We start from the raw sequence: 23,785 nt of genomic DNA, 5'->3' as shown, positions 1-23,785 counted from the left end.
TCTGTGAAGCATTCCATTCTGCCTTCATGAACTGGCACCAGGACTGTGTTTTCGCTTTGACGCAATCTCATAGCTCTTACCCTTGTGTTACAAATAGATGACGAGCTATTCCACACAGACAACAAACCCTGTTGTCTAGGTATGCGCACCACCTCCAAAACTCAGGCCTCTTATTTCTTCTAGAACTAGCATGGTGCTTAGAGATAGCACAGAGAGGGTGTTACGGGCTATGAATTGTGATGTTACGATTTTTTCCTGCTTTCAATGTTATGTGAAAAGCTTGGCTGTTCTTTTTTTATCTTCTGTGATTCGGCAAATATTATGTGCACTGGATCCCAGCAATTTAAAATGACTATTTTAAAATAAATATGTTGAAATACATATTCTGTTTCTATTGCTCTTGAGATTGTAAATCAATCATGAACGATTGTTTGGATTACTACTTTCTTTGTTAGTATCCCAAAAGCATTGACACCTCCTCAATTATCCATTGGGTGGCGTTCTGTGGGCTATATTAACCTGTTTTTCTTATTTAGCGGTTCTGCTTTGAACGAAGTTCACTTGTGTCACACGTGGGTGTGTAAACAAACCTTGCAGAGGTGAGCCAAAGACTCGTGCAAAAGGAGATCCATTACAGCAAACAAATGAGTCTTGCATATCATGAAAAGAGGCTATGCTCTAACCTACATTTCTTCCCCACCACCTCTTCCTCCCATATCAGAACGAAAATAGGAGGACCTCTTGACAATCCTCATTAAGTACCAAAATATTTTACTTCCCAGGGAAGCTGCCAAACAGTTACCAGACTAGGAGAAAGGTGAGGAATGCCATTTCTGCTGCTACTTTGTCCTAAAAAAGAAAAGAGACCTCCGGCATATTGTGAACCTTCGCCCACCAAATGTCTTCCTACGGAATAACAAATTCAAGATGGTCACGCAACTCAAATTCTTTCTGTTCTAGACTCAAGAGACTGGATCGTGTCCTTCGATTTCCAGGACATGTATTTTTCTCACTGGTGTGGTTCAAGGTAAGCCAAGAACAATTTGTTTGCCATGCTCCCGTTCAGTCCCGACTCTGGCCCCTCAGATTTCACAACTCTGTAGGTGGTGGCTGCTGCCCATCTTTGGAGGCCAGAAATGCATGTAGTCCCCTACTTTGACGACTAGCTGCTGATGGATGGCTCAATGCAGTCACTCATGAATTGCTTCGAGACAACAACCAACTCCTTGAAATTGTTTGGGGTCTCCATCAGCGACCCAGAATCACACCTGAAAGCCTTACCGAGCAGAGATTTCCAATCATTGGGGCAGTAGTGGAGACAGTGGTGTTCAGGGCTTTTCTCCCACTGTCCTGGATGTTTTGGGATCAGTCCTTAGTCCTAATGAGGATGGCACACAAGGGCTCTGCATTGAAATATTAGGTCCCAGTAGGCTCAACATCGGAGCCGATTACCTGGCACCATATTCAATGAGGTAGGAGATGGGTCAGGATCTGCAGTGGTGGCTGACTGGTACCAACATAACCTGTGCCAGACCAATCTTCCTCCCTACCCTGATGGTGAATCATACATTATTGCTTAGGTTGGTGGGGCCACATAGGGGACATGGAACTCAGAAGCCGCTGATCTACAGCAGTTAGATGGCTCAATATCAACCTGCTGGAGCTGCGAGTGATCCCTAGGGCCAAAAAGTCTTCCTGCGGTCTATCTAGGGGAGGCTGGTAAAGGTTCTCGCAAACAACACTACTGTCATGAGGAACTGCAACAAGCAGGGCACAATGGGGTCCTAACTCCATGCATCAGGAGGCACTATGCCTTGGGGAGTAGCTGGAACATAAGAACATCTTTCTGTTCGCCAACCACCTGAATGGAACAAATTGAGCAGGTGTCGTCTGGTAGACCACAAGTGTCCCTGTGACAACCCAGTGGTGCAGTCATCTTTGGTCGGTGGGTAGATGCTTGCCTAGACCTATTCATGACCGGAGAGAATGCAAAATGTCTGCAGTTTTGTATGCTGGAATTTCCTCCACAGCACTGCTAGAAGCCACATTTCAGCTTGAATGGAATGACGGACTCCCAAATGCATTCCCATTGGTACCTCTCCTGTCTCTGGTACTGAAGATGATCAGGAAGGACCGGGCCAAGTTATGTTGATTGACCCAACTGGGCCAGGAAAATGTGGTGCATCTGAGCATTTGCCCTCCATTATGGTTACCACTTCAGGAGTATCTCCTGTCTCAGCAAGAAAGTACTGCACCCGAATCTCCAGTGTGTACACTTCCATGTATGGATATTGATAAGAAGCAGTTGAACGCGTTTGATTGTTACACTGAGGGGGTGGATTTCATCCTTTCTTCCGGATGCTGTTTTATGAAGTCCATCTATGCTGCGATAAATGTGTTGTCTGTTGTGGTTCTCAGACTACCAATCCCTTTCTGGCCAAACTTTCTGATGTCCTTTTGTTTGGACTATTGTTGGCCTAGCAAGGTCTTGCAGTTGATAGAGTGACAGTTTACGTCTCGGTTCTCCTGACCTTTTTGTGTTTACCGGACCAATCACCCTTGTTTAAATCACCAGCTGTGATGTGTTTGATCAAAGGTTTGACACATGTTTCCTCCAAAACCATTTGTGAACTCTAACTTGAAAATCATTGATGTACACACCTGTTGAACCTATGCACAGTTGCTCCACAGGACTCTTGAAACAGTATTCCTTATCACAATCATCTCAGCACGTCTGCAGTTAGAAGTATCCATCAGAAAAACAAGTTACTTGTCTTCGGTAATGTTCTTTCTGGTGGATACTCTGTATATTCTCAGATTCCTCAGTGACCTCCAACCTCCCATTCTGTAGAGTGGCCTTCTATAAAGGTCCTACAATGAAGATCAGCACACTGTCCGCAACAACGCGTCTTAGGGCACTGAAAGGAAAAGAGACAAGAAACTGAAATCTGCACGACATCACCTGCTGGTGGACAGGGCACCGCTGTTTACGTTTTTCAGATCTACTCTGACCCCTTGGGATGCTCAAAAGGTGAGGAATCTGCACTAACATGGAGTATCCACCAGAAAGAGTGTTACGTAGGTAAGTTACTTTTTCATTACTATCAAAAAGTCAAACATTAGAATATTAACAAAGTTGTTCATTGATACAAAAAGTCATTAAGCACTTTAAGAAGGTGCAGTTTCGTTAAAAAAAAAATTACATGTTGATTTAAATGCCTAAATGTTTCATAATGACCAATTGCATTAAAGGGCAGCAGGAGGGGCTTCTTACTGAGGAGTGACGCTGTCCAGAAAACAAGAAACTTCAGTGCAAGTGCTTAGAAAACACATTGGCGCTGCAAAAAGGTGAATGGAAAGAAAGCGGGCACAAAGGTCGGGGAGGAGTATAAAGAGAGCACATAGGCAGTAGAGGTGAAGGAAGGATTGTAACAGCAAGTAGAAAATATGGGTATGCCCCTGCAAATAAAAAAAAAAATGGAGAACAAGAAAGAGTAGGGAAAAATGAGGCCTACAGCTGAACAGAGGAAATGGGGGAGATTGGGGTGCGCGATGATCCTCATCCCACCCCATATCCTCCACCCTGCAAAAAGCTAAATAAATATAAAAAATGGTGAACAGAAGAGAAGGTCTACTGCAACTTAAACACAAAAAACTGGCTAACACCGTTGAAAAATGTATTTAAATGCATGTTAACCACACATTTCTAGATACAATATTTTACTATTCTGTTTTTTAGTCCACCGTAATTGTAGGAGACATGGTTAGGTTTAATCATCTACATTTCTCAAGATTCTTGTAGTAAGCCAACTTAACCAGCTGCATTATTTGCCAAATCTTTGATTGTGTATGAAAGGGCAGTTACATGTTCTGAGACTTTTAATAAACTGTCCCGGTCTTAGAATTTCTTTCCACACCTCGATACCTCAGATACTGTTCAGGTAAAAATAAATCATTTTTTTCCTTCAAGGTTATTGTGGAGCAGTACGTCCAGTCTCATCCAAATGGCCTGCAAATCATGTATGATAAGCTGTTGGACTTTGTCCCTCACCACTGTCGTCTCCTACGAGAAGTGACAGGCGGGGCTATCTCAAGGTAAGCATGCTTTTGAAGTTTGAATAAACATGTTCTTTCAGTACACAGTTTATTCAAGATGTTATTCAGCTTGAAGAACACCTTATAAATTGATGTGACAATATAATGCTTAACAATTTCATTTTTCTAATTTTGTCCAGTTTTCCTCAATGTTTATTATTATTTTAGCAGCCAATGTTATGTAATAGCTAACCTGCTGGCCTTGAATACTTGGCAAGTTTATTCTCATTCAAATGTTGGTACTTCACCCCCAAAAATTAACTCTGTCCAAAACTCCTATCTCTTTGTGTCTCAAGATGTAGGTATTTGTAAAGAAAGTATGTGCAACACACATCTAGAGTGTCCTTCTACTAAGATCCAAAATGTATATTTCTCTGTCCACTTTGGACCATCTTACTACACCTTGCTGATTTCAGAATAGGGTTTCAACCAGAAATCTAATACCCTACTGTTCTGTGTACTGCACCTCATGCTCTTTCTGGAACAAAGGTTCTCTTAAAGCACCGCCCAAACTAAAAAGTAATAATAAAATCAAACTATTTGTAACAAGGAGCTGGGATGTTCCTTAGAGGTCCTCTGCAAGATTCCATTTTTAGGTCTCGCCTGGCGTTGGAGCGCATGCGCTCGTCACCTAGAGACTTATAGTAAACAACTTAGTTTGGAGAAGGGAACTTGAGCCCCGCCCCTCATGTCCATTGGGTAGCGTCAGCGTTTGTTAAACGCTGGCTTCCCATTGGAAAGTAGGGTTTTAGGTTGCCTCCCTTTGGCTTTTTGCTGGACTGGCTCACCTTATTCACAGCTGTCGTGAAGTCTTTTCTTATCTGCTTGTTAATTTAACAAGCAGATAAGTAAAGTCTTCACAATAGCTGTGAAGCAGGCACGGAGCTCAGAGGCTCACGGGGAGGACAAGGCAATGGCAAGCGCTTGCTTTTCTGATGGTTTCAAAGTTTTTCTATGTAATTCACCCGTTCCAGCCGTGTTGGGTTATGGAAATGTCTCCGCTAATGAACTGTTTTCTTTAGCATTGTTTTTATCTATGCGTCGTATATTTATTGCTCCTTTTTCAACGTCCCTTTCACCATAACTTGTGAACCCAACATGTATGTGGGTTTATTTTTTTCCAATTTGCGTATTCTTCTTTTGCTTTAACTTGTTGTGTACATTGTGCAGTATTTGTTTCGCTTTGTACTGTTGTAATTGTAGTTTATTTGGGCCCCTGATGCGCACGTGCTCTGTGGCTCTGGACAAGGGATTCAAAGATCAGAGAAAGTTACTCTGATGTGGGGAAAGCTTCCCCCCCATGATGCCCCCCCAAACATCCGGAGACAAGTGAGGCTGGAACTCCACCCCCTGCCCTGTCAGCCCCACTCTCTCCCGCCCCAACACTGGAGCGGGGCACGGGAGCGCAGTCCCACGCGAGGGCTCAGTACAAAAGCCAGTGCAGAGTGACTGATCCAATCCTTGAGGCGGCAGAGGGAGGGTGGGGTGGAGGGGCCGGAGGGAGCAGGGAGAGCGGGGGTGGAGGGGCCGGAGGGAGGAGGCAGGGGTGACAAATCGGAAGAAGAATGGCAAAGTAAATGAGTGTGGAAAGATGTGAGCACGGGATACACACGTCGCGCGGAGAATTCAGTGCTTGCGAGGCCTGCGTGTTCACTTAGAGCGCCTCACTTCGGGGCAGACCCCTCCCCCCCCCCCCCCCACCCCAACCAGGTGCGAGCTCAGACTCTGCATGAGCCCGAAGCCCTGTCTGCGCCATCACTGAGCGCCAGGGCCTCTCTGCTGCGCTACCTGGCCTCTCTGTCAGTGTGCGTCTCTTCTCTCCTCAGACCCTACCCATCTCTTTGCCTCTCTGTCAGTGTGCTTCTCTGCTGCCCTCAGACTTTATCCATTGGCCTCTCTGCTGCGCTAAATGGCCTCTCTTTCAGTGTGCGTCTCTGCTCTCTTCAGACCCTACCCATCTCTTGGCCTCTCTGTCAATGTGCTTCTCTTCTGCCCTCAGACCCTATCCATTGGCCTCTCTGCTGCGCTAAATGGCCTCTCTGTCAGTGTGTGTCTTTGCTCTCTTCAGACCCTACCCATCTCTTGGCCTCTCTGTCAATATGCTTCTCTGCTGCCCTCGGACCCTATCCATTGGCCTCTCTGCTGTGCTACATGGCTTCTCTGTCAGTGTGCTTCTTTGCTCTCCTCAGACCCTCACCCTACCCATCTCTTGGCCTCTCTGTCAATGTGCTTCTCTGCTCTCCCCACGCCCTATCACTTGGCCTCTCTGCTCCGTTACATGGCCTCTCTGTCAACGTGCTTCCCTGCTCTCCTCAGACCCTATTCATTGGCCTCTGCTCCGTTACATGGCCTCTCTGTCAATGTGCTTCTCTGCTCTCCACAGGCCCTATCACTTGGCCTCTCTGCTCCTTTACGTGGCCTCTCTAACAATCTACTTCTCTGCTCTCCTGCGACCCTTTCACCGGGCCTCTCTACTCTTTCACTGACCCTCTCTCTGTCACTTGGCCTCGGCGCTCTCTCATTTAGTCTCTCCACTCTCTAGAACCATCCAGCATAGCAATGGGTCTCTCTCCCCTTAAAAGGCTCTGTTTACTCCCACTAGCCCTCTCTTCACTATCACTGACCCTCTATTTGTTTATCACTGGCCTCTGTTCTCTGTTTTCACCCTCTTTGCTCTGTCACCGGGACTTTTTTCTCTATCATTTGACCTCGCTGCTCTTTTTCAAGTCCTCCCTGACTTCATGAATGTCCCTCTCTCTCTGGTCTGTCCCTGGCCATGTGCCTTCCAAAGTCTCTCAGGCCCTCGCTTGTCTCTCTAAGTCCCCCAGACTGTCTCTTCTCTGCTACTGGACCCTCTGCTCTCTCTCTCCATGGACCTCTCGGTTGCCTCTGAATTCACATCCTCTGTCCCTCTCATGTCTGCCTGAGTCTCAGGCACTCTTTTCCTTTCTCTTTCTCTTCTCACCCTTTCAAGCCCCTCATACCTTTTCTATTCTGCTCTTTCCCTCCATGTGATCCACTCCTTTCTCTCTTTCTACTTCTATTCCTTCTTCCCTACACCCCTCTTCACCACTTCTTCTTTACCTCTTTTCTTCCCGTCTTTTTCCCCTCTTCTCCTGTCCATCACTCCTTTTCTCCCTTCCTCTCTACTCACATATTTTTGTTAGCCTTCCTCCCGTCTACCAATCTCTTCCTTCCTCATTCTCGCTTCTGCTCGCCCTCTTCTTCTGTATCCATCTCTTAATCCCGTCACTCCCTCCTTTTGTCGTCCTCTTTTTTTCTGCCTTCATCTCTGCTCCCCCTTTTCTGATTCTTCTGTTCCTCTCTTTCTCCCTCCCTCCCTCTCTCTTTCTCTTCTATTTCTTCTTTCCTCTACACCCACACAGTCTACCTTCCTGCTCTCCTTCTTCTGCTTCATCTCTTCTTCCCCTCCATCACACTATCAATTCCTCCCCACTTACTCTTTCACCTCTCTCTTCTGCCTGCCATTTTCTTACTCCCCCATCCTTCTCCTCACTCTCTCCATTTCTCTGTACTTCGTCTGTGTCCTCCTTCCCCCTCACCTCTTCTCATTTTTTCGCTCTTCTTCTGCAGTTTCTTTTCTTCCCCTCAACTCTACTTCCCTTCACTCCCCCATTTTCTCCCTCATTCCTCTGCAATTCGTTCTTCTTCTCCTCTTTTCCTCTTACTCCCTCTTTCTATTTCTACGTTTGCCGGTCTCACTTTTCCCCTCTTCTCATCTCCTCCTTTAGATCCCTCATTTTCACACTCTTCTTGTTCTCTCTTTTCTCCTCCTCTCCTTTCCATCACTCCCTCATTTTCTCTCTCTCTCATTCTTCTGTTGTTCTCTCCTCCCTCTCTTCTCTACTTATCTCCTCTCCCTCATTTTCTAGTGCACATAAAGGTACCGTTGTGGGGCTTGTTTGTGTTTACTCCCGAGCCGCGTCATTCGACGTAAACCCCAGCCAAGGCACAGTTGTACTCAGTGAAAAAATAACCACCCCCCCCATCTCCTCCCCCATTCATTAAGCAACCCTGCCCTCCCTTTTTTGGCCTCGCTGTGCTTTCACTTCTGCTCTTTTCTTTTAGAGTTGCTGCCCTGGGGCAGTGACACAGATGTCCCTCGGAGACAGAGGCGTGGTTTCATCTTCAGAGCCTCTCTCTATCTACCTCTCTACTACTCTCTACTACTCACACTCTCTCTCTACTACTCTCTCTCTACTACTCTCTCTACTACTCTCTACCACTCCTCTCTACCACTCACTCTCTACTCTACTACTTACTCTCTACTTCTCACTCTCTACTACTCTATGCTACTGCTCACTCTCTACTACTCACTCTCTACTACTCACTCTCTACTACTCTCTCTCTACTACTCACTCTCTACTACTCTCTACTCTACTACTCTCTACTCTACTACTCACTCTCTACTACTCTCTACTCTACTACTCACTCTCTACCACTCACTCTTTACCACTCACTCTCTACTACTCACTCTCTACTACTCACTCTCTACTACTCACTCTCTACTACTCACTCTCTACTACTATCTCTACTACTCTCTCCTCTCTACCACTCACTCTCTACTACTCTCTACTCTACTATCTACTCTACTACTCACTCTCTACTACTCACTCTCTACTCTACTACTCACTCTCTACTACTCTCTCTACTACTCTCTCCTCTCTACCACTCACTCTCTACTACTCTCTACTCTACTACTTACTCTCTACTACTTACTCTCTACTACTCACTCTCTACTACTCACTCTCTACTACTCACTCTCTACTACTCACTCTTTACTACTCACTCTCTACTACTCACTCCCTACTACTCTCTCTACTTCTCACTCTGCTACTCTCTACTACTCACTCTCTACTACTCTCTACTACTCACTCTCTACTAACTCTCTACTACTCTCTACTACTCACTCTCTACTACTCACTCTCTACCTTTCTCTCTCTCTACTACTCTCTACGCGCACATATACGTATATATGCACATGCATTTATGTATATGTATGTGTGTGTGTGTGTGATATATATATATATACATATCTGCATATCTATATAAATATAAATGCATACATATACATATAAGCATACATATGCATGTTATGTACATGAAAGTTTGAAAAACTCTAATAGAAGCAAAGCTAAAAAGCCACCTAATTGGAAACAGAATTGCTTTATCTTAAACGAGGGCGAGACCTATTGCATTTTCAATGCTTGTTTGGATATCTTCCCATCTTTGTAGAGCAGACAAACTGTACAGCTGTCCTACTTAAAACTCCACCTAGTCAACTTTTCAAGTACAAGCACGGTAATGCAGTGCACTGGTGAAGAGTTGAAGCTAAAACACAATTTGGAAAAGTGTGCCACATTTAGAGTACGACCTTACTTTTGTGCAGGTTTTCAAGGAATTAGTAACTTATACATCACTCAGAGTAACCCCTAATATAGTGGTCAGGAACCATTTAATGCTCTTGTTGCCTATTATATTTAAGAGAGAATCTGTCGAAATTACTTCCTAACATATTTATTTACAAGTTGTTTAAATTGAAAATATCTATTTTCTCTACAGTGAAAAAGCAGATATTGTGCCTGGATATGACTTCTTAGTAAATTCTGTGTGGCCTGAAATAGTGCGAGGCATAGAAGGAAAGTTACCATCACTTTTTAACCCTGGCAACCCGGACATCTTCCACGAGGTAAAATCTATGTTTAGTATACTGTGTATGTACTTCCATCCTGCATTATAAAATGGTTGGATTTCCTGCTCTTGATACTGTTTCACAATCCGTGACATACAGAATTATGAACAATAATTTTACGGCTTTTCTGAAAATAGTTTTGTTGTCATTTATCCTAGCTGAAAGTTTGCACACTACCGAAGTACTTAGTAAGCTGTTGATTGCTATGTAAATACAAGTGATATTGTCTAATTGTTTGAATTAGAAGTCTTAAAAAGACAGCCTTGAATGTGTTTTGTCCTCTGTAGGGTCATGATTATAACAGATCATTTCAATGAGACACAACTAATGATGGTAGCAATTCTGGTGGCACCAATGCAAACTATTTTGTGGCAAGAAACAAATCTTATTTCTATTTGTTGTACTAAAAATGACATTTTATACCTTTATAGCTCTTTTCACTTCCTTTTTTGTTTTCTTTATTGATTAGTTTTCTGCTCACTATTTTGTTTGCAACCTGTACCTGCCCTGTTGTTCTCGGAGTCCACTAATCTGTTATTTCTCACATTTTTCATGCACTTTCTGTTACAATGCAGTGCATAAATTTGTGCACATGAGCATGACTTCCACCACATAAAGCTGTCAAGTTTGGGATACTGAGCTGCTTTACTTGTTGGCCTCCAACACTAGCCTCGAAAGGCCATATGACACTACACGCACAGGACACACTGAGAAAGAGAACAATAAACCACATGAATATAAGGCAGATTCTCAGAACTTCAAATGTGTTAAACAGTGACAGACCATTTATAAAAAAGCTCCATTTGCTTCAAAAATGATTTCCACACATTCCATCAACATGCCATGCAAACACTTTCACACAATTGAAGCTTTCTTAAGCATTCTTGCTCCAAGGCTTCCAAACTAGTTGTCACACGTTTAACTTTAGTAGCATAATCCCATGCATCTGTTCCTGTGTAAAACTCCTAAAAACCAAGGCTTCCTCTTATGCTAGAGTCTCTGCATGATTTGGCAATTCAAGGCAGGTGGCAAAAGCATGTTATCCCAGCTAAGCTAATTCAAAACATTGCTCACTTAAAGCAATTTAAGCTTGTAGTAGCTATAGGTACAGTAAATAACCTCCAGAGGCATAAAGCTAGCGCAGTTTATATTGTCCTTCCTGGATGATTCATTACCTCTTTGTATGTCGTGTTTAACAACTCCTAATGAGGAGAAAAATAACTTTAAAAGTATCATACATAACTTTTAAATATCTGGCTCCAGAAACTTCTATAATAAAATGTTCCTCACTTTCCAAACAGCACTCCAAATGAAAACAAATTATACCCCAGCTCAGGCTGTCTTCACTGATGGTATATCTATGAGTTTGGGATTGATTTTTATGAAGCTATCCTTTTTGGTGTTCTGTTGACATGGTGCAGTTTGTGTTATCCCGGATACCAACTGCTCTCTGCACCCATTCAGCTAAGATCTTCATTTTTTTATATTTATTTATTGGTTTTTCACAATACAAAACTTGTATAACAGACAAAGATACCAGTATGATCGATCTCCATTATAGAGAAGTACAACTGAAATAAAGGGTTCTCCAACGGAGAGAGGGGAACAAGATTATTATTACCTGTTAAGGAAAAAGGGGAGAACATAAAAGGAAGGGAAGAAAGAAGGAAAGAAAAGAAAAGAAGCAAGGAACCCTCTACCCCCCCGCCCCCCTTTGGAGCAGTCTCCATCATCGTACTAAACAAGATGCCTAAAATATGCACTAAGTTACGGCTCCCAGCGTATATCCAGAAAGAAAGAAAAGTGCCCCATTCCGCAGCCTCCATCCCTCATGCTCCCCCACCCCACTGTGGGTGCATGGACTAGTCTCCAACCTCCTAGTATCGGGCCCACCAGTATTACTCAATATTTGTCCTTGGCCATCAGAGATTTGGATATGTTAACCCTAGAAATTGGGCTGAGGTGAAGTACTGCGGACCAGTCCTGCACTATCGGAGCCATGTGGTAGTCCCCTGAGAATGGAAATCAGTACGTTATCCGGGTTGTGTCGCTTCATCATTGGGTTGTATTGTGCTCTGTCAGATGTGGTTACAGGTTTAAGAAGGCGCCCCAGACCACCTCGAATTTCTGCATTTGGTCATTAAGTTTATATGTGATTTTCTTTCATAGGCAGCCATCTCATGCATGTCACCTAGCCAAGTACGGTAACAGGGCGGCATGGTGGTGCAAGATCTCTACCTTCCCCACAGCCAGGGCCATGGAGATCCATTGTTTCATGTGGTGGGTAAATTCTGGAAGGGCTAGCGTATAATGCAGCAAAGCCAGTTGGCTCATTAGTAACAACGCTATCCCAAGTTCGCCCTTTAACATGTCCCAGGCCAATACTCCAAAAGGTGTGTGCAGTCGTACAGGATGTGCACTATATTGCATTTTGGAGCAGAGTATCTCCAGTTCTTAGAGTCCGCTTGCATATGTGCCCCATAAAGCTTAGCCCGGGTCCAGTGCCATTGGTGGAGGACCTTCAGGTGACTGTATTGCACCTTAGCTTCCCGCAGCAGTCTATCATGGTCCTCAAGGAGTTCACTTCAATCCTCCTCAATTTTGAAAGGTCCAACCTAGTATACCATCAACCGCAGAGATTCTAGGCATTCTGCTGAGAAAAAAGGATGTCTGTCAATGTGACAGTCCCGCCATGACCCCTATATAGTGTTTCCAGGTTATGATATAATGTAATAAAGGGTCAGCCTCCAAATCATAAGGTGACATCCCCAGTGTTTTCTGTAAGCTATAGGTGAGTTGGCGGTTCTTCCAATGTTGAGAGGGAAGTAGTCAATATTTGCAAACGGAATCCAATATCCTTCGTGGAGCAGGTCATTTATGTGTTGTATTCGCTTTTCCATCACAGCCACCTGTCAATTTCCACTCCCCCTATTTTGACCATAATTGAAGTTCCAATCCGTGTATGTCGCCAATCATAATGTGTGGTATGTATGATAAGGTTGTCATGGGGCCCAGACTGTGCTTTTCCAGTGTGAAAAGCTGTGAGAGCTCTTTTTGTCTGCAGTGTGTGTTTTTCTAAAATGATCCACATAGGGGTTTCTTTATTTGGCTTTAACATGTGCAAGGTATGAGCCAACTGGAACACCAACCAGTAGGACTCCGTTTGCGGGAGGCACGGCCCTGCTGCAGTGGTGTTGGAGTACAGCTTAATGGTTTTGAGATGAGGCTTACGGCCCCACCACACAAAATTCCTAACAAGTTGATCAATCTCTCACACCAGATCCTGTGTAATTCTCAAGGGCAGCCATGCCAAAGATGTAATTTATTTCTCCACATCATATTTGTTTGAATGGTCTGCGCTCTACCTCAGTGGGACATTTGGAGTTTAGACTAGTTTGCAAACTCTGTTTGCACTTTGCCAATGATCGGAATTAGATTATCTTGTACTTCGTGGTTAGGCCACTATTCGGGTATACGCCAAGATACTTTAGACAGGTGGGCTGCCTAGTGAATGGTGAGGCCCCTAATGATGTTTTCTTGGTTGTCAATCAATAACACATAAGGAGCGTGGAGGGTAGGCCACCGTACGTTACTTCGGAGAACCAATTAAATCACAATAATAGCAACGGTAACGCCGGGAAAGTAAAGAGAAACCAAGAAGGTATACTGTTTCTTAATATTATAGGAACAGTCAGGAATCTAGAGTTTGGATGTCACAGGAGTTCTGCCGCTCATCTGAAGAAAGTCATCCTTTATGGAAGAAGAAACCTCACACACATACTAGTGTCATGCTTCGTTGTCGGCATTCTCCCCCCACCCTGGTAGGTCAGTGCGTCCAGGGCAAATGCAACTTCCTTGAAGATTTTAAAGGAAGGAGGGAGTTCTTAAATAAAAACGACCGGACAAAGGCGGGATCCAGATCTTTTAAAATATACCTCGGTTGTTACCTTTTATTCAAGAGGACAACAGGTATATCTAAAAACAATCCGGTGCGGGTAATTTGAGGACCATGGCTCAGACCAGTCTCGCATCTGCTAATGTTTTTGCCCAATGATGGTAGCCTAAAAGGTCTGAGGCATTCTTTATGGCTGGTGGATCCCTTCAACTAGGTTTTGTGGCTCTAATAGTGACTTAAATAGAATACTAAAAAAGGTGTAAGCTAGCTTTTCAGCCAGGTGATTCCTTCCTGGAACCTGTGTCTAATGTTCTACACACTCCCATTCAGGAAGAAATTAAGATTAAGTACATACAAAAGAGGAGAGACTTTCGTACATCAGCATATACTTTTATTACAATGGACAATTGAAAAGGTGGGCATGCAAGTGCAATGTCATGGTTCACCACTGCAAACAGAAAAACGTGAAGAGTGGGAGGGCAGGGTAACCGTCACGAGCGCACATGTAATAGTGACATATGACTTTTGTAGTGTGAAGAACGCAGGTAGTCTTAGTGAGTGGACAAACCTATTCCTTACCCTAGACTTAGAGGGATACCGGCTTCCTGGTCTCGGAGGGTGTGATGTCCTTTGTAGTCACAGACTAATTTTAAGGTGACAAACATTAGTTCTTTCTGGCAGAGAGTAAAATTATGCTCATAGTACTTCCTATAGACCCTAGAAAAACCTTGACTACATTACTTCCTTTGTGGGGCATACATAATTAAAGCGAACTACATAATGATCCAATCCTGCCTGGTACCTTTTCTCTAGGGGCCATGCTTGCCCCTTAATACTATGGTGTTTGTTAATCAATGAAGTCAAAATGTACATATATGGTTGCAGTGGGAAATGCATAGCGGCCTACATCCAATATGGTGAAATGAATAGGGTTCTGTAGGAGCAATCTGTATCTTCAACTCTGTTCATTCACTTGAAATTGTTTTTGAAATAATGCCAGAATATTTTTGCAACTTGTTGTGGTGAGTAACCATGAATAGTGGGAACACACAATCTCATTCACGCATCCAATCACGCTCATCATTCATGAATTTGATGTAGCAGCACCAGGAAAAAAACTGTTAATGTGCCATTCTATTTAATATTGACAAATAGCCACATCATGTTGTCAACGCTCTCCCACATGCTTTTCGTTCAGCATGAAGCCATCCGAATTATGCTCCTGGTCATTGCACAAATCTGTGGGCTTTTTTCGTAATGGTTGGGATCACATAAATAGCAAGTGGATTTGCAGACTCTAAACCAAAAGACTAATTGCCACCATGTAGCGCCATGCCCACTTACCCAACACACACACACTCCGCATACATATTGGCTGGGTCATGCTCCTGGTTGCTGCATTAATCAATACAAAAGCCATTTGCCAAACCATGCACATAATTTGTCACATAGTGGTGTCAGTCTTTTGGTTGGGTTTGTGCTAATGCCTACTGTGATGGTTTTTCAGCTTCCCACTAGGGGACCTGGGAAACAACCATTTTCACGCACACCGACCAGTGCTGTTGGTAATCCGCACATCTCATCTGTTAAACCCTTGTTAAACCGGCGGGGAACTGAGGAGATGAAATTAACCCATAACGCCCCACTCACTTCATCAAAAAGTACACCACACAGGGTTACCTATGTCCTCACTGTTTTGGACCGCTGGTACGAATGACCGAAGCGGTGAAAGTTCTTTTAAGTTGTGTGCTTCAAATCGTGGTGCACGGCCAGCAACAGGGCTTGCTGGCCGTGGGAGGTCTTCTGTCTGACTATGTGCTCATGGGAGAAGTAGTCCTTCCATAGGGCGTGTATTGGTGTGTTTTAAGGAACCAAGTTGTGTTTTTTCAATCATGGTGCACAGCCAGTGAAAGGGCGTGTCCCGGACATGAGCTTGTTGAATTCTCATGAATAGCATGCCAAATATGTAATTAAATTTTCGCATCATATTTGTTTGAATGATCTGCACTCTACCCCAGTGGGACATTTGGAGTTTGCAAACTCTGTTTGCACTTTGTTAATGATGGGAATGAGGTTATCTCATACTACATTTGTTAGGCCACTATTCACTAGCCAAGATACTTTAGACAGGTGGGCTGCCTAGTGAACGATCAGGCCCCTAATGATGTTTTCTTGATTGTCAATGTTATTGGCATAGCCTACCACTCTCAAACAATTCATTCTGTGCCCCGAAAAGCCAGATAATGTCTTAATCACATTCATTAAGGCCGGTACAGACTCTGATGCATTGGCGAGGACCACCAATATGTCCTTTGCATAACAGAAGGATTTATGCTCGTCCACCACTGTTGGTATCCCGCAGATGTTCTGTGTATTGTGCATGGTGGCCGTCAGCTGTTCCATTGCCATAAAAAATAACATAGGGGAGAGCCGGCAACCCTCTCTCATTCCCAGTCTGATAACAAAGAAGTGTGAGGAGAAACGCCTGCATGTCACTGAAGCCATGGGACAGTTGAAATATCGGCAAACTTTTTCAAAGAATGCATTCCCTAGACCCATTGCCTCCATCACTCTAAACAAATACGGCAACTCCACATGATTGAACACCTTATCAACTCCGAGTGAAATACGAATCTTTTAGACATAGTCCTGTCATTCCTGCAATAGGATGTGGGAAAGCATTCTCAAATGGTTGGCTGAAGATCGACCCAACATGAAACCCACCTGTGAGGGGTTGATTGATTAAAAGAGGAATGTAAGTCTTGAGCTTGGTGGCTAAGATCTTTGCTATAACCTTCATGTCTGCATTTACAAGGGATTTCAGATGGTAGTTGGCACAATTGAGGGCGTCCCTGCCTAGCTTGGGTATCTGAGGGATCCGTGCCCTATTAAATTTCAGTAGGGGAGCATTAGTGTTTGAAATTTGCCATAACAGTTTGCCTAGTATTGGCACCGTCAAAGATTTGGTTATTTTATGAAATTCTATTGAGACTATCGTCTCCCAACTTCTTCATCGTTGCCATAGAGTCGATTGCCTTTGCGGTTTCTTCATCACTTTTTTCGCCCCGGCGGGTAGTGACTTGGTCTTGTATAAGCGTCATAAAAGGGAGTCTGCCCATAATCTCCCGTTCCCCTTGTGAGACGTCCTCTGTTCCTGCGGAATATTAGCATTCATAGAGAGTAGTGATTTGCCAGAGGATGTCATGCTGGTCAATGACTAGTACGTCATGAGCGGTCCTGGTATCCAGTATCTTGCCGCAAGAATGTGCCTGCTCCAATTGCAGCCGTCCCTTTTTACCCCTCTCATAGTGCCTCTGTTTGAGTCTAAAGAGTGGCAATTCTGCTTGTGCCGTGTAATGAGAATTCAGGTTATATTTGGCTTTTAGTAAGTCTGTGAGAAGAGTGGGAATCGGCATCAAATATTATGCCATAGTCAGCTGGTGCACAAGGGCTGTAAACCTGAGTCGTTCAGCCACACAGCTCTTTTTAAAGTCTACGGAGTCCTTCATCATGTTTCCCCCGAGGCAGGCCTTCCTGGTTGCCCATAGCATTTGCGTAGAGGAAACTGTGTCAGTGTTCTCTCAATATTGATGCTGACCTAAGCTGCATTTTTCATCATAGTCCCTGTAAAGAGTTGTGTTCATGGGCTATGGGGCCAATGGTGGTTGCAAGAAGTTAAAGTCTAAGTCAGCAGTGATTAGGTCATTAAAGGTGATGTTCGAGAGTATGAAAGCCTCCATCAGTTAAGGAGCCAGTGCTGCTGTCATCAGTTCCTATCCTGCCGATGATTCATGCGTGAGGGTTCTACCAAAGCATTGTGGCTAATGATGTCGGATTAGATGAACTTGTCCCAGGGTTGTTTGACAGTATGGTTCCCAGACTTACCAAGATATAGGTCCAGTGTCAGGTTCCAGTCACTCCCTCATCGCAAGTTCAGTTGTAGCACAGGAGTGGAGACGTTTGGATAATAATGTGAAGGGATCAGTTAATCTTCCACAGGTCCAGTCACCTCAGATCTTTAATTTGATGAAAATCTACTTACCCGGGGTTCTTTCCAAGTCTGTAGCTTATGTGACGCCTGGGACTTGTGTATCAGGATGGCCACTCCATTTGTCCTATCGTCTAGATGGGTGATGGGGCATGCAGGAGCGTCTTTTGTCCTACTAGCGTGTATTGCTGTGACCACTCAATCCCTTCTCAGTTTGTCATGTTCAATGCACGTCAAATGCATTTACTGAACTAGGGCCACATCCGGATGAAGAGATTTGAGGTAGGACAGTATCTTCTTTCTTTTAATGAAGTGTCAGTCCATTTACGTTGAGAGAGGCTATTTTCAATTGTTGAGATGTCCCATTGGGTTGAGGGGCATCTAGGTGGTGTTGGGCAATGCCAGTGGGGTAATATCGCGGGTAGATGGGATGTAGAGGGTCAACTGGGGGCTCCCCCTGAGGCAGTAATAGTAGAACGGCTATGTAACACTTAAGATACGATGTCTCAGATTCAAGCATATAAGACCGCCGTCTTCTCTCCCGGCTCAAGAGAGTGTGTGAGCCTTATCTCTAGGTCCAGGGCTTGGCCAAATCTGCCTGCCATTGGCTGTGATCTCCGGTCAATAATTTGTCCCAAGTGTAAGACCAAGTCTGCAGAGAGAAAACCTCTTGTTCGAGGCATATGAGCTGCAGATTACACACTGTGCATAGATCGCCATCTGGTGTTGGGCCCGGATGTTGCAGTTGTTTTTCTCCTGGAAAGTCTTTGGAAGTCACGAGGTATGTGACTCCTCCTTTGGATCGTATTGCGCATGGGCTTCGGCTCCATCCTTGGATTGTTTAGATGATTCAGGCGTGGAGGACATCACTCCGGGTCGTGAGTACCGAAATCCACCCCCACCCCACACCCTCCATCGCATCCAAAAAGGCTTCGGTCACGCCTTCGCCTCCGAGCCTAGGCACGACCAAGAACATTGCTTCCCACACTACACCTTCGGGCCGGAAAAGAAGCCTATAAAGCCTTCCGGCTTCTCGGGCTCAAGCCAGCCCAACGTCCGTGCCGAGAAACACTCCTCCGCACCGACGCGGAAAAAGAAAATGGCCTCCTCCTCGGCATCCAGCTCCATACCGAAGCACTCGGCGCCGAAAACCAGCACCAGCTCCTCGGTACCGACACAGTCCTCGGAACCGAGCAAAAAAGCACAAGGTCACTGACACCCATATCTCGAAGCCGAAAACCATCTCGGAGCCGAGTAACCAACCAGCCCTTTCAAAGCCGCATAGTTCAAAACAGCGGACTAGTGCAGACTCTAAAACAAAAAAACCTACGGCCTTCGGCGAGGACGGACAGACCACTCTCTGAAGAACTTTTTACACCTGATCCATTGCAAAAAACACTGATCAAGGATCCTAAAACTGGACATTCGATGCTCAACATCAAAAAGAGACAGCTGGACAAGCCTGCCCCAGCTCCACCTCCAAAGAGGAAAGACTTTGCTACCTCCCCTTTGAGAATACCCTCGCCCCCTCCTCCACCCCCTCCACCTCCCCCTCCTCCTTCTCCTTCTCCTTCCCCCCACCTCATCATTCCCCCACACCCTCTCCGGATGATGACAATGATGATGTCTATGATGACATAGGGGACGAGCCCCATGACCAACCTACAAGGGACCCCACTCTTACAGGCTCCCTAGACCCATGGAACGACTATAACATTCCTGACATTCCTAAAGTCCCGCAGGATGATCTCTACCCTTCGAGACCATCCCCACCAGAAGACTCATTGGGGTTCAACCACCTACTCCAGAGGGCTGCACACTACCACGGTGTAGATCTCCATACCGACCCCGTGGAGGAGGACTTCCTCCTTGATACGTTCGACACGAAACACAGGACCACCTCCATCCTTCCCATGCTCAAAGGAGTCATCAAGCATGCGCTGGAGGTCTTTAAAGATCCAGTCAGAGCCAGGGTCATCAACCCTCGCATAGACAAAAAATATAAAGCCGCTCCTACAGATCCCGCCTACATCAGAGGGCCAGCACCACTAGATTCCCTAGTAGTGTCTACAGCACGAAAAAGAACAAACTCCCAAGCATCAGGCGAGGCACCACCACCTGATAAAGAGTCAAAACTCTTGGACGCATCGGGCAAGCGCACTGCATCCCAAGCTGCCAACATATGGCGCATCGCAAATACACAAGCTCTACTGGCAAGATATGACAGGGCACATTATGGCAAACTAGAAGCCATAATGCAACACCTCCCTGACAAATATAAAAATAGAGCCAATGAGTTAATTCAGGAGGGCAAAACCATCACCAACACCTCCATCCGCTGTGCCCTAGATGCAGCTGACACCGCCTCTAGGGCAATTAACACCAGCGTCCTCCTCCGTCGCCATGCCTGGCTAAGGATTTCAGGTTTCAAACCAGAGGTGCAAGATTCCATTCTGAACCACCATTTTGACCAGGAACCTCTATTCGGCCCAAAAGTAGATGAGGCCCTGGAAAAAATGACGAAAGACACGGATACGGCGAAGTCTATGGGAGCCTTACAATCACACCCTCCCAGGCGCTCTTTTCGCCGCTCTTCCTTTCGAAGCACTTCCAGAGGCTACTCCTCTGACACCGCTTCCACTTCCTATAAAGCCCCTACCCAATCCACCTTTACAAGGGGTTACCAAAGAGGCGGCTACAGTGGCAACAATAATAAAGGCAGAGGCAAAACAAACACCTCCCGCTCTGCCTCCACCCCTTCCCAATGACTTCCCTCAGCTCCCCCCAGACCATCCCACTCCGGTCGGGGGCAGACTCCAAAATGTCCTCCCTGTCTGGACTACCATCACCTCAGACAAATGGGTAACGCAAATAATTCGGTCCGGCTACTGCCTCGAACTAACATCTACCCCCCCCCCAAACATTCCACCCAAACAATGCCCAATGTCCCAGGAACATTTAGCACTACTAAAACAAGAGGTAATCTCGCTCCTACAAAAGAGTGCGAAGGAACTAGTCCCTACCAACCAAAAAAATATGGGAGTTTACTCCCTATATTTTCTCATACCATAAGGGGACGAGACGCTAAGGCCCATCCTAGGCCTCAGACCCCTCAATCGCTATATACACTCAAACCATTTCCACATGGTCACACTCCAGCAGGTACTCCCAAAACGACTTCCTGGCCACCTTAGACCTCAAGGACACCTATTTCCACATTCCTGTTCACAACGCTCACAAGAAGTTTCTCAGATTTATAGTGGACAGTCCACACTACCAATTCAAGGTGCTCCCCTTCGGAGTCACTACAGCACCATGGGTGTTCACCAAGTGCCTAGCAGTAGTGGCAGCACACCTGCGAAGACAACACATTCATGTCTTCCCATACCTAGACGACTGGCTCATAAAAGCCAGCTCATACAACCAGTGTGTGCAACACACTCACGCCACTATCCAACTGCTTCACGACCTGGGCTTCACAGTAAATCACATGAAGTCCCATCTGCAACCATCCCACATAAAGCAATAACTCAGTGCCACCATAGACACCGCAAAAGCACTAGCCTACCCCGGTCCTGCCAGGATAGCAAGCATTTAGGCTCTTCGTGCCAAATTTCAGCCTGAACACTCTTCCAGACCGAGTGTTCATGCAACTTATAGGAATGATGGCCTCTTGCATATTCATAGTACCTCAGGCAAGACTCCAGATGCGTCCTCTCCAATAGTGCTTAGCGCGCCAATGGAACCAGGCCCAGGGTCAATTGACAGATCTGGTGTTGGTAGACGGTCGGGCCTATCACTCTCTGCAGTGGTGGACCACCAAAAACCTTTCCAAAGGGCGACCGTTCCTGGACCCGGTTCCTCAGATAGTACTAACAGTGGACGCATCGCCCTCCGGCTGGGGAGCTCACCTACTACATCACACCATGCAGGGCAGGTGGACACCGCAACAAAAGTTACTCCACATCAACCATCTGGAGTTACTAGCCATATTCTTAGCCCTAAAGGATTTTCAAACGCATCTCACAGGCAAGGCCATCTTAGTCTGCACCGACAACATGACAGCCATGTACTATATACAAAAACAAGGCGGCACACACTCTCTGCAGCTCTCTCAACTAGCACAGAGCATATGGAGATGGGCCATACCCCACAAAATCTTCCTCCTAGCCCATCATGTCCCAGGAGTCCAGAACACTATAGCAGATCTGCTCAGCAGACAAACACAACAAATCCAGAGTGGGAACTCCATCCACAAGTTCTTCACCCGTACTTCCAAATGTGGGGGCATCCACAGATAGACCTCTTCGCCACCCACAAAAACGCCAAATGCCCAAGCTTCGCCGCCAGATATCCACACCCATTGTCCAAAGGCAATGCGATATGGATGAACTGCTCAGGCAGATTTGCGTACGCTTTTCCGCCTCTCCCACTCATTCTTTAGTAGTGCGCAAACTACAACAACACTCCCTCACTCTCATCCTAGTAGCTCCAACTTGGGCCAGACAACCGTGGTGCACCACAATGCTGAAACTATCTGTAGTACCGCACCAAAAGTTACACCTCTCTCCAAGCCTCTTAACCCAGAACCATGGAGAGATCAGGCACCCGGACCCAGCTCAGCTCAACCTTGCGATCTGGCTCCTGAAATCCTAGTATTCGGTTATCTGAATTTTCCTCCTGACTGTATGAACATCATTAGAGAGGCTAGGCGACCTACCACTAGAGCTTGCTACGCAGCCAAGTGGAAACGTTTTGTGGTCTATTGTCACAACAATAACTTCGATTCCCTAGATGTGTCCATTCAACACGTCATAGGCTATTTACTACTCCTACAAAGATGCAATCTAGCCTACACGTCTATTAGACTGAACCTTGCAGCCATAGCAGCGTACCTACAAAACAGGCTACATCTATCACTCTTTCGAGTAGCTGCCATAAAAGCCTTCATGGAAGGCCTCAAAAAATAATTCCCCCCAGATTGCCACCCTCACCTGTGTGGAACCTAAACATTGTTCTCACTAGACTAATGGGGCCACCCTTTGAACCTCTACACAAATGTGAACTTCAATTCCTAACATGGAAAACTGCTTTCCTTGTAGCCATCACTTCCCTCAGAAGGGTCAGTGAGATACAAGCACTCACCATTCAAGAACCCTTCCTGCAAATGCACCATAACAAGGTTGTTCTCCGTACTATTCCAAAATTCCTCCCTAAAGTCATTTCTCCCTTTCACCTAAACCAATCTCTGGAACTACCTGTATTCTTCTCGCAACCACAAACCGTTGCAGAAAGAGCTCTCCACACATTAGATGTCAAACGAGCCTTACTCTACTACATCGAGAGAACACAACCCTTTCGTAAGACCAAACAACTGTTTGTTTCCTTCTCACCACCACATAAAGGCAACCCCATCTCCAAATCTGGGATAGCTAGGTGGATTGTCAAATGCATTCAGATTTGCTACCACAAAGCAAAACGTACGCTATCTGTTCCCCCTAAAGCCCACTCTACACGTAAGATAGGGGCTTCCATGGCATTCTTAGGGAACATCCCCTTAGATGATATCTGCAAAGCAGCTACATGGTTAACACCGCACACTTTCACTAAACACTATTGTGTAGATGTGCAGGCTAAGCAACAACCCAGCTAGTGTGGGCCAGGCTGTACTCAAAACATTGTTTCAAACCACTGCAACAGATACTGGTGGTCACCGCTAGGGATGGGTACTGCTATACAATCTATGCACAGTGTGTAATCTGCAGCTCATATGCCTCGAACGGCAAATGCTACTTACCAGTATGCATCTGTTCTTGGCATGTAGAGCTGCAGATCTACACACACCAACCCGCCTCCCTTTATCTGTTCCAGTTTATCTTATTTAGATACAACACACATGGGCATCTTCACTGTTTATTACTACGCTCCATCATTTCCCTGCTGGCGAAAAACAATCGAAGGATGGAGCCAAAGCCCGTGCGCAATACGATCCAAAGGAGGAGTCACATACCTCGTGACTTTCAAAGACTTTCCAGGAGAAAAACAACTGCAACATCTGGGCCCCACACCAGATGGCGATCTATGCACAGTGTGT

The 23,785-nt window shown here is 45.4% G+C and overlaps 1 protein-coding gene across 1 annotated transcript in view; it reads left to right on the top strand.

Annotated features, from left to right (window-relative positions):
* COG2 (component of oligomeric golgi complex 2) overlaps positions 1 to 23,785 on the top strand; it is a 326,732-nt gene that overhangs the window by 138,933 nt on the left and 164,014 nt on the right. The window contains exons 8-9 of the mRNA XM_085611476.1: positions 3,971 to 4,095; positions 9,679 to 9,805. Of these exons, the coding sequence (XP_085467602.1) occupies positions 3,971 to 4,095; positions 9,679 to 9,805 (252 nt within the window). The remainder of the gene's footprint in view (positions 1 to 3,970; positions 4,096 to 9,678; positions 9,806 to 23,785) is intronic.

Source organism: Triturus cristatus, chromosome 6, assembly GCF_964204655.1.
Source record: "Triturus cristatus chromosome 6, aTriCri1.1, whole genome shotgun sequence".
Classification (NCBI taxonomy): Eukaryota; Metazoa; Chordata; class Amphibia; order Caudata; family Salamandridae; genus Triturus; species Triturus cristatus.
Note: the sequence above shows the minus strand (reverse complement) of the source record. Positions and strands in the feature narration are given on the sequence as shown.